The 15,302-nt window shown below is 36.1% G+C and overlaps 2 protein-coding genes across 5 annotated transcripts in view; one reads left to right on the top strand and one right to left on the bottom strand.

Annotated features, from left to right (window-relative positions):
- Window positions 1–477: 477 nt before the first annotated feature.
- Window positions 478–15,302, bottom strand: part of LOC113512036 (telomere length and silencing protein 1 homolog) — a 29,740-nt gene continuing 14,915 nt past the window's right edge. Inside the window, exons 3-6 of one of the 4 annotated variants that reach the window (XR_008252731.1) lie at window positions 2,272–2,323; window positions 1,895–2,002; window positions 1,362–1,397; window positions 478–644 (exon numbers count right to left, since the gene is read on the bottom strand). The gene's annotated coding sequence lies outside the window, so the exon portion shown is untranslated. Of the gene's footprint in view, window positions 645–1,361; window positions 1,398–1,894; window positions 2,006–2,271; window positions 2,324–15,302 lie in introns of all 4 variants that reach the window. The other 3 variants (XR_008252730.1, XR_008252729.1, XR_008252732.1) reach the window with 3 other exon arrangements.
- On the top strand, window positions 6,246–9,603 carry LOC128200469 (zinc finger MYM-type protein 1-like). Its single transcript, XM_052893967.1, has 2 exons — window positions 6,246–6,652; window positions 7,205–9,603. Exon 2 carries the CDS (start codon window positions 7,221–7,223, stop codon window positions 9,408–9,410), a length of 2,190 nt encoding a protein of 729 aa, XP_052749927.1. The 5' UTR covers window positions 6,246–6,652; window positions 7,205–7,220; the 3' UTR covers window positions 9,411–9,603.

Genomic DNA, 15,302 nt, shown 5'->3' with positions numbered 1-15,302 from the left:
TCCGTCCGAATTCAAGCAGATTAAAAACTGCACCACATCCAAAGATGTGTGGGATAAAGTGGAAAATATTTATATGAGCAAAGGTCCCGCTCGAAAAGCTACTTTGTTAAATCAATTGATACTCACCAAAATGATCGACAGTGATGACATACGAAATCACTTGAATAAATTCATCGACACTGTGTATAAATTAAAGGAGGTGGACATAGAAATAAATGAAAAGTTATTGAGTATAATGATGGTTTACAGTCTCTGTCCATCCTTTGAAAATTTTCGAATTGCAATAGAGTCGAGGGATAACTTGCCAAAACCGGATGATTTAAAAATAATAGAAGAATACGAGGCACGAAATAAAACAAATACATCAAATAAAGAAGCATTTTACACAAAAAGCAAATAAAAGTCAAAATATTACTGTAAAAATTGGAACAAGCATGGACATTCTACATCACACTGCAGAAAAAATAAAATAACAAGTAAAGTCACAAACATATTTAATAAAAAGTGATATTTCTTTGTCTACAAACAGTTGTGACCGGACAGTGGTTCGACTTCGCACATGTGTTCCAGCAGGGAAAAGTTTCACTAGATTGATAGCTGCGAGAATACTTCACTCCAGCTTGCATGTGCTGACCAGACTGCTCCTGTTACCGGAAAAGGTACTGTTAATATAAAATTAAAAAATAATAGTGACATTACACTTACAAACACACTGCCCGTACCGAATCTACAGAGTAACTTACTTTCTGTGTCCAAAGTAACTTTTATGAAAAATAAGGCCCTAGTAACGGATCCCAAAGGAAAAATTATTATAATAGCATAAAGGAAAAATTATTTATACATAGTAAAGGATAAGAAATATCCATCTGTTTAATTACTGTTAATAAAGAATTATCAAAAAATGTGAATTTAAATGAAATGTATTTATGGCACAAAAAATTAGGCAATATAAATGAAGCTGACTTAAAATTATGTAAAGAAAATGAGCTGTTACATGGTCTAACATTCAATTGTGACTTCAAGCTTTAAAATTGTGAAACATGCATAAAAGGATAATTTTCCAGGCCACCATTTCCTTCAGTAACAAATAAACGCAGCAGTGAACATTTAGAAATTGTCCATTCAGATGTATGTGGGCCGTTTCGAACAAAGTCGCCTGGTGGATCACGTTATTTTGTAACATTCATCGACGATTACACCCGATACACAAGGGTATACTTCATGTTCCAAAAAAACGAAATCCTCAAATATTTAAAAAAAAAAATTAAATAAGGAAGTGAAAATTTTGTAATAAACAAATAAAATTATTGCAAACGGACGATGGTGTCGCCGAATACTGTAATAAAGATTTTGATACATACCTGAAAGACTGTGGAATACAAAGATGTCTGTCTGCGCTATACAACCCGCAGCAGAATCGCATCGCAGAGAGAGAGAAAAAATAAAGTTTTATTGGATATGGCGAAATGCCTGTTGATCGATGCAAATTTATCAGATATGTATTGGGCCGAAGCCATTGTCACTGCTAATTATTTAGCGAATAGAATACCAATTAAATCTCTAAACGGAGAGACACCATCCAAAAAACGGGTTGGTCGTATTCCTTCGGCTAGACATCTTCATGTTTTTGGTGCAAAAACGTTTATATTAAACAATGAGAAACATAAAGGGAAGTTTACATCCAGGGCAATTGAAGGCATTTTTATGGATTACTCTGATACATCGAAAGCATAGAGAATATGGGTACCGAAATACAGAAAAATAGAAATAACAAGAAATATAAAAGTTTTAGATAGAATGTGTTTTGAAGAAGAAAACTCTATGCTCGAAAATGAAAATAAAAGGATAATAGATATATTATTAAAAAATACAAATAATACAATGGATGACTTACCTTATCCCTTTTCTTCTCAGCACCATTCTCATTTTCAGGCTCCTGCATCCATTTGTCCTTCTTCCAATATCCTCCCAGAAGATGGAGATAATAATAATGACTATAAATCTGCTGAAACAAGTTGTAATGACTTGCAAGGGGAAGAAATTATACATGAAATAAATATAGAAACTGGGTTAAATGAAAAAACATTACCATGTGAACCAAGGCAAATAAATGAAGATGACACTCACATCGGTTCGTCCAATAGACCGACTCGTATCAAAAAGCTACCTACATGGACGAAAGACTATGAACTAAATGAAGTAAGTAATGAGTCTGAATCTACTAATCTATGTGAACTAAATGAAACAATTAATGAATATGAATCTACTTACCTGTGTGAACATGATGATAGTACAGATGATGGCTGGCACGAGGCAGCAAAATCTGAAGTAAAAGCTCATATTAAAAATGGCACATGGAAGATATTGGAAAGAAAGAATAGTAATAATGTGATTGATTACAAAACGGTTTTAAAAACAAAAATTGATCCTGAGAATAAAGAAACAAAGAAAGCACGGCTAGTCGCCAGAGGGTTAAGCCAGAGACAAGGCATTGATTATAGTGAAACTTTTTCTCCTGTGGCCAAACTGAGTTCAATTAGATTACTCCTAGCTCTGGCGGTTCAGGAAAACTTAAGATTAAATCAACTTGATGTGACTACTGCTTATTTGAAAGGAACTTTAAATGAAAACATTTACATGGAACAACCTGAATACTTAGAAAAATATTTAATGGAGATTATTCTAGAGGAAAGTACAAATAATAATCGTCCAAATCGGTGCAACATATCATTTAACTGCGAACGCACCCAAAACATCTTACTTTTAAGTGGCAACATTTTTCATCCATTTTTTTTGTCAGTCAGGTGCGGCTGAAGTGCAAGACCTTAAAAGTTATATTTTTTTGTATCCGAAAAAGCTACTTCCATCTTGAAATCTGCATAGTGCATTAAGGTAATTATGTTTTAATGTTATTATATATATAATCAGGTAAACGAATACGTAAATATTTCATTGGATTGTTGAGTTGGTTATAATCTAACCTCGCATTTTTGGCGTGCTCATATTTTCTTTGGTACGATGGGGTAACTATGCGTTTGCCTGGAGCAAAGTAAACCCAAACATAAGTCGCTCAAAAGTAAACATTTTTTATTTATTGTAAGTGGTTTTTAATACACCTTTCATCAAGGAAATTGTTATTTAGTTTCAAAAAAGATGCCAAGAAATTATAAAAAACGTGTAGGGTCGAGAAATTATAAAAATTACAGCTCCGAAACTCTAAGACAATATTTGGCTTCCATAATAAATAATTAACACAAAGAAAAGCCAGTGAAAAGTATGGCATCCCACGCAGAACCATTATTAATCAGATAAGACTCCAACGATCTAAAATGGCATCTAGACCTCCAGGCGCTACAACAACATTTTTAAGTGAAGAAGAAGCCTTGTTTGTAGACTGCATTTTAAGGTTGAGCGAGTACGGCTTTCCTCTTACAGTTTTTGATCTTCGCATCGTTATTAGAACATATTTGGAGAAAATTGGTCGGAGAGTTTCAAAATTTAAGGATTCCAGGTACTGAATGGGTGTCAAGTTTCTTAAAAAGACATCCATGTTTATCACTACGATTTGCGACTAACATTAAACGCAGCAGAGCAGCCATTGACAAGGAAACTATGCTAAGGGAGAATTATTACCGCCGTATGTTGTATATAAATCCAAGCAACTTCTTATAAATCAACAATCTTTTGGGCCTTGTTCCGTCCATGTACTCGTACTCCATGTACATGGACAGAACAAGGCCCAAAAGATGCCAAATATAATATAATAAATAGGGTGGTTTGATATGAATATATTTAACGATTGTTTTTTTACACAAATTTTGCCAGTCTTGACGAAACAAGAGGGTCCGAAAGTTATAATCGGAGAAAATTTGTCATCTCACATTTCTGTAGACGTCCTAAATGCTTGTAATAAAAATCATATTAAATTTGTTTGTTTGCCACCTAACAACACTGACCTAACGCAGCCATTGGATGTGGCTTTTTCCACCCAATGAAGGTAGCATGGCGAAAAATCCTGACCGAGGGGAAGGCAAGTGTACAAGGTAGTCGAGAGCAAGTACTCCAAAAAAGCAGTTTCCCAGTTCTGTTAAACCGACTCACCGATATTTTGGAGCCAACGCGGGAGGTAAACCTCGTTTCAGGTTTACGAAAATGTGGAATTTGTCCACTTGATGCTAATCCATTATAAGAGAGGTTGCCTACAACTGTTAACAAGACTGCTTTGCAAGATTCTTTTCTACAGTCTTGAAGCTAAGAGGCTAGAATGGACGACAAATTACTTAATTAATACAAAAGGACGTCGCAGAAAATTAAACATTACTCCTGGAAAAAGTGTAACTGAAGAATTAAGCACACTTTTGGATGATAAAGAAAATGAAGAGTTGGCTCAGCCGTCATTTTCAAAGCAACCATGTCGCCGTAGAGCCATTAGCGAAAACTCTTACGCAGAAAGTGTTAACATGTCAGTTCATGATTCTTCCGATCTTCTCTTGGAGATTTAGAAAATCTTGTAACTAACACTGATACAACAACCGAAACTTTCAATAAAAATTGCAATTTCAACCCAATTGTGAAGGCGGTTGGGCAATATGCAGTTTTCACATATGAGGGGGAATTGTTTCCTGGTAAAATTACAAAAATAACTAAAGAAGGGCCATATATCTCTTCAATGAAGAAGTCGCTAAAATCCTAGACGTGGCCTAAACTCGTCGAGGAAATTCAATACGATTGGCAGGATATATTTGGAGATGTATTGATGTCCCTAAAATTTTTTTAGGGACATCAATACATCTCCAAAAATTAGTACCCGCCGTGAAATATATTCCGATCCTGAACTGACCGCTTGGGATTTTTAGTTAAATATTTCAAGTTTAAGAATGTTCCATTTTCATAAATATTTTTAGATGTAAGTTTTAATTTTTGAGAAGTTTATCTTGTTATCTCATTAATTATTTTCGACTGATATTTGTACAGCTTTTGTAACCAAATGTTGTGTGTAATGAAATGCGAATGAGCACAAGTAATAGATATATATCTCTTTCTCGCCCCCCTTTTTCGCATGCGCCGATCATGCCGGACGCGCTCTGTAAGTCTTCATAAAATACATACATTATAGATATACTCCTGTTGTTTTTACTTCAATAACCTGCTCCGAACATCAGGTTATGGGATCCAGCTCCCTAACTGAGTTGCAGGTGAAGTAAAATTCGGAGGTTGAGGTTTTTTTTTAACATACGACGCAACAAGTTACCGGCTAGCCCGGGTGGCCATTTTGTAGCGTCGGTCGTAATTTTGTTTGTATTGGCACAGCGAAGCAATTATAGGCTTTATATATAAATTATGGAAGAAAGGATGGAGCGAAATACATGTAATGGAGGTATCAAATTACGTGGAGCCGAGAATTGGGGTGTATGGAAATTCCAAATAATGGTTATCATATAATCCAAGGGCGGAATACATCTCTAGTCAAGTCCGCCAAAAGAAAAAGAGATTGAATTAGATGCTAAAATACAAGGAATACTCATTTCGAGAATGGAGGAGATTGTTATGTCAAACTTAACTACATGTGAGACAGCAAATCAAATTTGGCAAAAATTAAAAACCATCTATGAACAAGAATCCAGTGTGAGTAAACATCTATTACATCAACAATTCTACAGTGTCTCTTATGAAACTAACATTACAACCTTTTTAAGTAAAATAGAAGAACTTCGCTCTAAACTAAATGCTCAAGATGAAAAGCTCTCAGACAACATGGTAATAACGAACATCCTTATGAGTTTACCTCAAGAGTACAAACATTTTATTTCTGCGTGGGAATCAGTCCCAGAAGCATCGCAAACTTTCGACGAGCTTTCTGCTCGATTATATATTGAGGAATCCCGTTTAAATGTAAACTCAGAAAACGCTGAGGCACTAGCAGCAAAGGCATTTACTTCACAACATAAAAGATGTTTTCGTTGTAACAAAATGGAACATTTTGCAAGACAGTGCCCGAGTAACCAACAACATCAAATTACTTGTAACTACTGTCACAAGCGAGGTCATAAGATAGACACATGTTTTCATCGCCTTCTAAATGAAAAAGGTAAATCACAAACAAAGGACACTAATGCATTTGTTGCCGAAGAAGCAGTACCGACGTTAGGGTAGGGCGCGGTTGGGCGACCGCCCAGGGGCGCCGGACTTTAAGGGGCGCCGTTAAGCGGCGCCCCTTTATATTCCCATCTCTGTAAGCGAAAAAAAAAACGATGTGTTGGCAACACTAGAATGGAACGCAGTGCTCAATCCGTTCGGTCGGAGCACTACATACATACAGTTCATTTTACTGGGAATCCCCGACCACAGAGAAACACATTATCTATCTCTTTTTAACATTTTAGTTCAAAAGAGTTGGCGTTATTTTTGATGGAGCGGAACACAGCTCATTCTTATTCATTCAATCGGTGCACGCACTTAAAAACAGTTATCGCAATTACATATTTTAAAACAAACAGACGCAGTTATCAGGCGGTCCACGCTAAGTTACGAAGTGCATGTTTTTTACTTTTTGTCGCCGACTACAGAGTGACATAGGTTTTATCCAAAAAGTTGAAATACAAATAGTGTTTAAGTAGGTATTTGCTTTATGACGGATTATTTCACTAATTAGGTAAGTACAATTTTATTTTAACTATCTTTACTCATTATACTAAAGAGGTAACATTTGTTTGTTTGTTTATGTTATGTTTGGATAATTTCTATTTAAAGTAAATTATATATTATAAAATATCTCTGGAACTGACTATATAATGTTGATGAAATTTTAACACGGAGATAATAAATGAATGTCGAGGAGGTACGGTCAAGTGTAAAAGTGGATGAACACTGTTCATTCGTAAGCCTTTGTGTTAAAGGTGAAAAGTGTCCACCGACTTTTGCATCTGACTGTACATAGAAGTCATTTGTTCGGGAACGAGTGGATGATCGTGATTTTTTCATACAAATCTAAGCACTATCACGTAACACAAGCTTTTAAATATAACATTTCACAATTATTCCGCTGCCATGACAATATTACCTTACCTAGATTTTTCGATCGTAGTTCACGTATATGCTAACGCTTTCCTGAATATAAAGCGTTTTTGGTCGTCCTCACTCAATAGCGTTATATTTAATTAATTTATAGGAATGATCGGACTTACGCAGATTTAATTTGTTGCAGATTTGATTAGTACAAAATGTCTGAACACGTTGATACTTTCAAAAGAAAACCATCTGGGTCAAAATATAGAAAACGAAAAGCAGAAAAAGAGAAGGAATTTGAAAAAACAAAAAAGTTTATGAATATAGGCAAATATATCACAACAAAAAATCATGACCTTAATGTGGCATCTACATCTGAAATACAAGCGAATGCATCGGTAGTGGAGTCTCTGTCTGACAAGTCAGATCAGTTAGCTGTTGAAGAGATTGTGGACGAAGTTTCACGAAGTGAGGAGACAAGTTGTGTTACAATTACAGATGCTGCTCAGGATGACACTATTGGTAATGTACAACAAATACAAATTCTAGATGACGTTAGTTCTCTTGTTCCAAATATATCGGATCCAGCCACTTGGCCACTCACTCGAAATAGCAAAATTATTGACCATATAATAACTAATGGCCCAGTGCAAACTCACATTGATAATTATCCAAAGAATGATACAGGGCGACATTTCTCAAATTCTCATTTTACCAAAAAACTTGCAAACAATGAAATAATTCAGCGTCGTTGGTTAATATACTCAGTTTCTAAAAATCGAGTTTACTGTTTTTGTTGCCGGCTATTTGATAGCAGCTCAACGTCGAATTTAGCATCTGAAGGATATAACGACTGGAAACACTTATCAGAAATGTTAAAAGTTCATGAAAGTAGCACTTTTCATAAGAAGTTTTACCTCTCATGGATTGAGGCTGAACTAAGATTAAAAACGGGAAAAACAATAGATTGTCAAGAGCAACATTTGATTAGAAAGGAAACTACAAGGTGGAATAATATTTTGTGTCGATTAATGCATATTACACTGTATTTAGCTGAAAACAATATGGCGTTTAGAGGTACTTCCGACAAACTATATACGCCAAATAATGGAAAGTTCTTGGGTTTAGTACAACTACTAGCCAAATTTGATCCAGTTATGGAGGAGCACTTGCGATTAGCTGTAAAGGGTGATGTTTCTGACCACTACTGCGGAAAAGACATTCAAAATGAATTAATAGAGCTGATGGGTGAAAAAGTGAAGTCAGAAATCATATCACGTGCAAAGAAATCGAAATATTATTCTATTATAGCTGACTGTACTCCGGACATTAGTCATATAGAACAGCTTTCACTGACAATACGATTTGTTGATTTATCATCAGATGTCGATAAAATATCAGTAAAAGAGCATTTCATAGAATTTATACCTGTTAATGAGTCGACTGGTGAAAGGCTGACTGAACTTATTATTGATATTTTAAATAAATACGGACTGGAATTGAACGATTGTAGAGGTCAGGGCTATGACAACGGAGCAAACATGAAAGGAAAAAATATTGGAGTTCAAAGGAGAATTCTGGACATAAATCCTTTAGCTGTATATGTACCGTGTGGCTGTCATAGCTACAATCTCGTACTATGCGATGCCGCTAAGTCATCTGTAAAATCTGTCACTTTGTTTGGAGTACTTCAGAGGTTGTTTACGTTGTTTTCAGCTTCTGTTCATCGATGGAAAATTCTGACCGATCACTTGGGATTGTACACTATAAAAAAACTCAGTGACACGCGTTGGGAAGCAAGAATAGGCAGTGTTAAAGCAGTCCGTTATCAAATTAGCGCCGTCCATGACGCTTTAATCACTTTGGCTATTGAAACTCAGCAAACTGATGTTCAAGTCTCTCATGAGGCTACTACTCTAGCCGAACAGCTAAAAGATTTCGGCTTCATAGTTTCATTGGTTGTCTGGTATGACATACTTTTTCAAATTAATGTCGTTAGTAAATCTCTACAATCAACAGACATGGATCTCGGTAAATGCACAGACATGTTGAAAAAATGCTGCAATTTCTTGGAAGAATATAGAAATACAGGCTTTAAAAGCGCCATTTTAACTGCGAAGGAATTGGCTGAAGAGTTAGAAATAGAACCTGTGTTTAGAGCGACAACAAGAATTCGACGTGTTAAGCGCCAAGCTAGTGAAACTGCCCAAGATGAGCCTATAACTTCTCCAGAAAAAAAATTTGAGGTTGAATTTTTCAACTGTCTTTTGGACACGACGTTAACTTCACTCAACGAAAGATTTGAACAGTTATGTGAGTACTCGGAATCTTGGTCTTTTTTGTACAATTTAAAACAGATTCCAGAAAAACACGACCTTATCAAACTCTGTAGTGATCATCAATAGATATTAAATGTAAATTCCAAATCAGATATAGATGGATGTATGTTGTGCGATGAACTCGTAAGTCTGAAATCGTTTTTGCCTGATCAGAAAGTGGTTACTCCTGTTTTTGTTTTAAATTTTATCAAAGACCGCAACTTACAAGAACTATATCCAAATGTTTGGATAGCATTACGAATATTATTAACTATTCCCGTAACGGTTGCTAGTGGAGAGAGGATTTTTCTAAGCTTAAGCTAATAAAAACGTATCTGCGATCGACAATATCTCAATCTAGATTGACAAACTTGGCAACTTTGTCAATCGAAAATGAAATTGCTGAAAACATCGACTTTGATAACTTAATAAAAGAGTTCGCCGATAGAAAGGCTAGAAAAGTAAAATTTTATTAGTTTTTTTAATAAATGTTTATTTCTTTTCATAAATGGTTATTTCATTATTATCCTTCGCCTTTTTTCGTATGGGTTTGAATTGCAGTTAGGGGGCGCCGTAGAAATCTCGCCCAGGGCGCTGGTAGTACTAAAACCGGCACTGCGAAGAAGCATATACATATATTTCAAGCAGTACAAATGAATGGATATTGGACAGTGGGGCGAGTGAACATATGTGTAAAAGTAAAGAGCTATTCTTCAACTTCCACGGAAATACCATCCACAGAAAAGTAAAAATCAGGGATGGTTCAGTCCTAGATGTGGTAGGAACTGGTTACATTTCTGTACAAGCGTGGAATGGACATAAATGGATAGATACTACATTGAATGGTGTTCTGTATGTTCCTTCATTAAAAGTTAATCTTTTTTCAGTAGCCAGGTGTTTGGACAGAGGATACTTTATGAAATGTGATAAAAATTCCCACCAAATTCTTGATGACAAGGGCAAGGTCAGAGTAATAGCCAGAAGGTCAGGTAAACTTTATTCTCTCATTTTTAGAAATAACAAATTAGATTTCTGTAATGTAGCCGATATTTATGACTGGCATACTAAATTTGCGCATCAGAATTTTCGACATGTACAAAATTATTTACAAGATCGTAACATTAAATATACATTGAATAAAACTTTTTGTGAAGAATGTCTATTAGGTAAACAACACAGAGTAAATTACAAATTAAGTGACTCACGAGCTAAATCAATCTGTGAGCTTGTGCATGCTGATCTTTGTGGTCCTATGATGGTGAACTCTATTGGTCATTCTCGGTATTTTTTATTGTTGACAGATGACTTTTCAGGTTATAAATTTGTTTATTTTCTTAAAAGTAAAAGTGAAGTTTTTAAATGTTTACAAAGTTTTTTAAATACAGTACAAATTCAAACAGAAAGAACAGTGAAAGTGTTAAGAACGGATAATGGTTTAAAATTTTGTAATAGTGATATAAATAAATAATTTACTTCAAAAACATGGTATATGTCATCAGAGGTCAGTTGTGTACACTCCACGACAGAACGGTAGGGCTGAACGAGCAAACAGAACTGTAACGGAAGCCGCAAGGACTTTAATAGCTAAAATGTCAAAACGCTTTTGGGCTGAAGCAGTTAATACTGTTGTGTTTACACTAAACAGATCTGGTGCGAGTCCTATAAGTAACAAAAGCCCTTATGAGTTATGGACAGGTAAATCCTATGATATCTCATTCTTGAAAACCTTTGGACAACGTAGAAAATTGGATGTAAAGAGTAAATTTGGAATATTTGTTGGTTATGATAGTGAAATGAAAGGTTATCGAGTTTGTTTTGATGATAAAATAGAAACGGCTTGTGATGTAGTATTTCTCCCAGATAACCCTATACTGCGGGAACAGCAGTTTGATTATAAAAACTCACTACACTTATTAGAAAGTAAGTATGAGGAAGAGGAGCTGGTGAACTTGGATAATAAAGAGATTAAGGCCTTAGAGGATAACCATACATGGGATGTGGTGGACGGATATGATGGGACAGTGATTGACAGAAAATGGGTGTTTAAAAGAAAGTTGGATAGTGTAGGTAAGAATATATATAAGGCGAGGCTGGTGGCACGGGGTTTTCAGCAGCATGAGGTATCTTTTGATGAAGTTTACTCTCCTGTCACTAACCTCACAATAGTGAGATGTTTAATTTCTATTGCAGTTCATTTTGGTTGGAAATTGCATTACGTTGATATTTGTAGTGCGTTTTTACATAGTTCAATAAATGAAGATATTTACATAAACTTACCGGAAGGTCACTATCAACAAAAACTAAAGAAAGCCATTTATGGGTTAAAGAAAGCTCCTAGGTACTGGTATAATACTTTTCACTGGACCTGCTGCCGGAGTGGTTGGACAGGTGACGCATGGCCGTCAATGTTGATAAAACGGTCGCGCTACTTGTCCGCCGCAGTCGTACAGCACCGCCGCCGCCCTTAAGGCTCCTTAATAAGGAAATCGCGTGGGAGAGCACCGTGCGATACCTGGGGATCGACATTGACCGGTCGCTGAGAATGGTGCTGCAGGTGAAGCGAGCCATAGCGCAGGCTCGCGCGGCGCGCGCCTTTCTCCAACCGGTACTTACATCCAGGCTACCGTTACGGACGCGGGTCTCTATTTACAAGACCTACGTCCGTTCACGGCTAACCTATGCCGCACCCGCTTGGTACGCACTGTGCTCTCCGACGCTTAGGCGCCGGCTGCAGGCCCAGCAGAACATCGCTCTTCGTTTGTGCACGGGAGCGGGCAGATACGTCCGCAACGACGTGATCGCCCGCGGCTTGGGGGTCCCAACGGTGGAGGAGTTCGTTGTCGGCATGGCGAGCAAAATGTTCGCCCGTGCCGACGGCGGACACCATCAACACCTGAGGGGCCTCGCGCCGCTGCATGCGCGTTCGCCGGACGGCCGTCCCACGCCTAGGGACCTCCTGTGCACAAGCGACTAGCGATTGCGATCGCCTCGTCTACCAATACGACGACTCTACCTACCCTTTTCCCATTTCCCTTCTTCACTCTCATTCCCTCCTCTCGCCCGTTCCAAGTGTGTAATGGGAGGGCCGACACACTTCTTGTGTCGACCCTTATTAACAAAGTATCTATACTAACACCTATTATATATATCTGGGAACGGGCGAGAGGGGAGAATAATAATAATAATATATATATATATATATATATATATATATATATATATATATATATATATATATATATATATATATATATATATATATATATATATATATATATATATATATAAGAGGCCTACACAAATAAGTATATGCCGGCATATATATATATATATATATATATATACATATACATAGTACCTCCGGAGATGAAGAAGAGGGGTTTACACAAATAAGAAGACACCACGCCCGCCTACACAACACCAAGAAGTATTGATGATGATGATGATGAATACTTTTCATAATTTCATGATTAAAAGGGGTTTTATAAAATCAAAAACTGATATGTGTTTATACAGTAAAATTTCAGAAACTGAAAAAATATATGTAATTTTGTATGTGGATGATATTCTGATGACAAGTTCAAACATAAAATTGATTTTAGATTTAAAGAAAGACTTGGCTACTTATTTTAAAACTAAAGATTTAGGGTTAGCATGTTTTTACTTGGGTTTGAGAATAAATCAAAATACTGACTTTGTAACTATTGATCAAACTGCAAAAAGTGTTAGCACACCTGTAGAACAATTTTTTTTATATAAGTTTATTAACAGTAAAATCAAAAAACAGTTTAGTTTTTGAAAAACGTTGTAGACAAGCTATAGGATGTATGATATATGCCATGTTGGGCACAAGACCAGACTTATGTATATCTTTAAATATATTAAGTAGATTTCAAAGCTCTGCAAGCGAACAGTTATGGAAATGTTTGACACGTAATAAGATATATAAAAGGTACTTTAAATGTAAAATTAAAATATGTAAGAGGAAATTCATCCAGAATGTTACAAGCCTATGTATATGCGGATTAGGCGAGTGACACAGTGAGTAGAAAATCCAATACAGGTGTGTCTTATGTTATTTCATAACTTGGTTATGAGGTGTAGTAAGAAACAATCCTGTGTCGCTCTCTCATCCAAAGAAGCAGAGTATGTAGCTCTAAACCAGTGTATTGTAGAAACGTGTTGGTTAAAGAATGTGTTAGTTGAGATGAATATTGTAAATGAACATATTGTCTATATTTTTGAAGATAATCAATCTGCTATTTGTGCAGCCAGTAATTCAGAGCAACCAAAACGATTAAAACACGTTGATATAAAGTACCACTATATTCAATAAAAAATATGTAATGGAAGTGTAAAATTAGAGTACATTTGTAGTGAAAATCAGCTGGTAAATTTTTTGACTAAATCCCTAGGTAAAATTAAATTTGAAAAATTAAGAAATAATATTGGTCTTAGTGCATAAATTAGTTCTATATAATAAGTAAACTGGATATGAATAGGGATATATTTATATGTATTGTTAGTAAAATGAATAACTTATTAAATTCCCACTATGTATAAGCATGTCGCACCCTTAGTATTAAAGTGACTCAATTCAAAAATTTTAGTTTTACTGTTTTTGCAATTAAACGACTTTTAAATGCATGGTCTACAACCCTATTAAAATGAAAGGGATCTTTAATGAGTGGAAATGGGTTAGACTATATTTCGGTCTCTTTATTTCATGTCATGGAGAACGGGACAAATTAATTATAAACCGACCAATTTAGTATTGCCACAGGCGCGGGTACATGTGGATGTGTCGTAAGTTACCCAATTCGGAGGTGCGTCAGTTTATTACAAAATCTAATGGTAAGTCGTATATTATTATTTTTGACATAATATGACGCATTGATACTTTGAGTCACCTTAGTTAGAAAAACACATTTAGTATTTATGACCTTTTAAATATTGCGTCCTTTTATTATTAAATACTATTGTGTTCATAACGACAGTTCACTGTTTGAGTCTATTTTTTACTACAAAGCTTTCCCATCGATAACATTTTAAGTATTCAGCCATTTTATTTCATTCAAATTTTTACGCTCATAGTGACTCTTTTTTGTTTTAGATTTTAAAGACAAGATGCCAAAGGCCACAACGCAGTTTGTAAGATCAAAAAAATATTCAAAAAGTTGAACCTCACACCAGCTGTAGTTGTCACTCCACCTACCTCAGACCAGACCCTTGAGCCGACCACGCTGATAAACAACAGTACCAAACCCAACTGCATGCCTGTAGTTGTCACTCCACTTACCACAGACCAGCCGACCGCGCCGATGCAGAACTGCGCCGACCCGACTGCATGCCTGCAGTTGTCATCTTGTTGTGCATATTGTCAGTGTACAATGCAATTACCGAAAAAGAAAAGACGTTTGGTTATCGCGAGTGATAGTGACAGTGAGTCGGCTGAAAATTTTGTTGCCGCCAGTATATCACAAAATGACCGTATTTCCTCAAAATGGTCGAGGCCAAAAAGACGACAGCCATCAGTGATTCCTTTCACCGAGTTTGAGGGTATGAAACAACCATATTCTAATTTGCTGAAAGAAGCTGGCCCTGACCAGTATTATGATCTATTTATTGGTGCCTGAAGAAATTCTTGAAATGATTGCTGAGCAGACAAATTTGTTCGCAAGTCATAACATCACAGCCAGGCAAACAAAGCCTGGATCAAGGTCTCATTCATGGAAGCCAACAAACAAGACAGAAATAAAACAGTTTCTTGGGCTGGTCTTGTTTATGGGCGTAGTAAAGCTGCCGAAATTAGCTTATTATTAGAGCAAAGACAAGATACTTGGACAAACTTTTCCAGCCACCGTTATGAGTAGGAACCGCTTCGAGTTACTACTGCAATACCTACACTTTAGCGATAATTTATCTGCCGACAGAAACGACCGTAATGCCAAAATAAAACCTTTAATCGATGCTCTCAAT

The sequence above is a fragment of the Galleria mellonella genome, unplaced genomic scaffold (genome assembly GCF_026898425.1).
Source record: "Galleria mellonella isolate WM207_F2 unplaced genomic scaffold, CSIRO_AGI_GalMel_v1 utg184, whole genome shotgun sequence".
Classification (NCBI taxonomy): domain Eukaryota; kingdom Metazoa; phylum Arthropoda; class Insecta; order Lepidoptera; family Pyralidae; genus Galleria; species Galleria mellonella.
The sequence above is the reverse complement of the archived record's forward strand: the minus strand, read 5'-3'. Positions and strand labels throughout refer to the sequence as shown.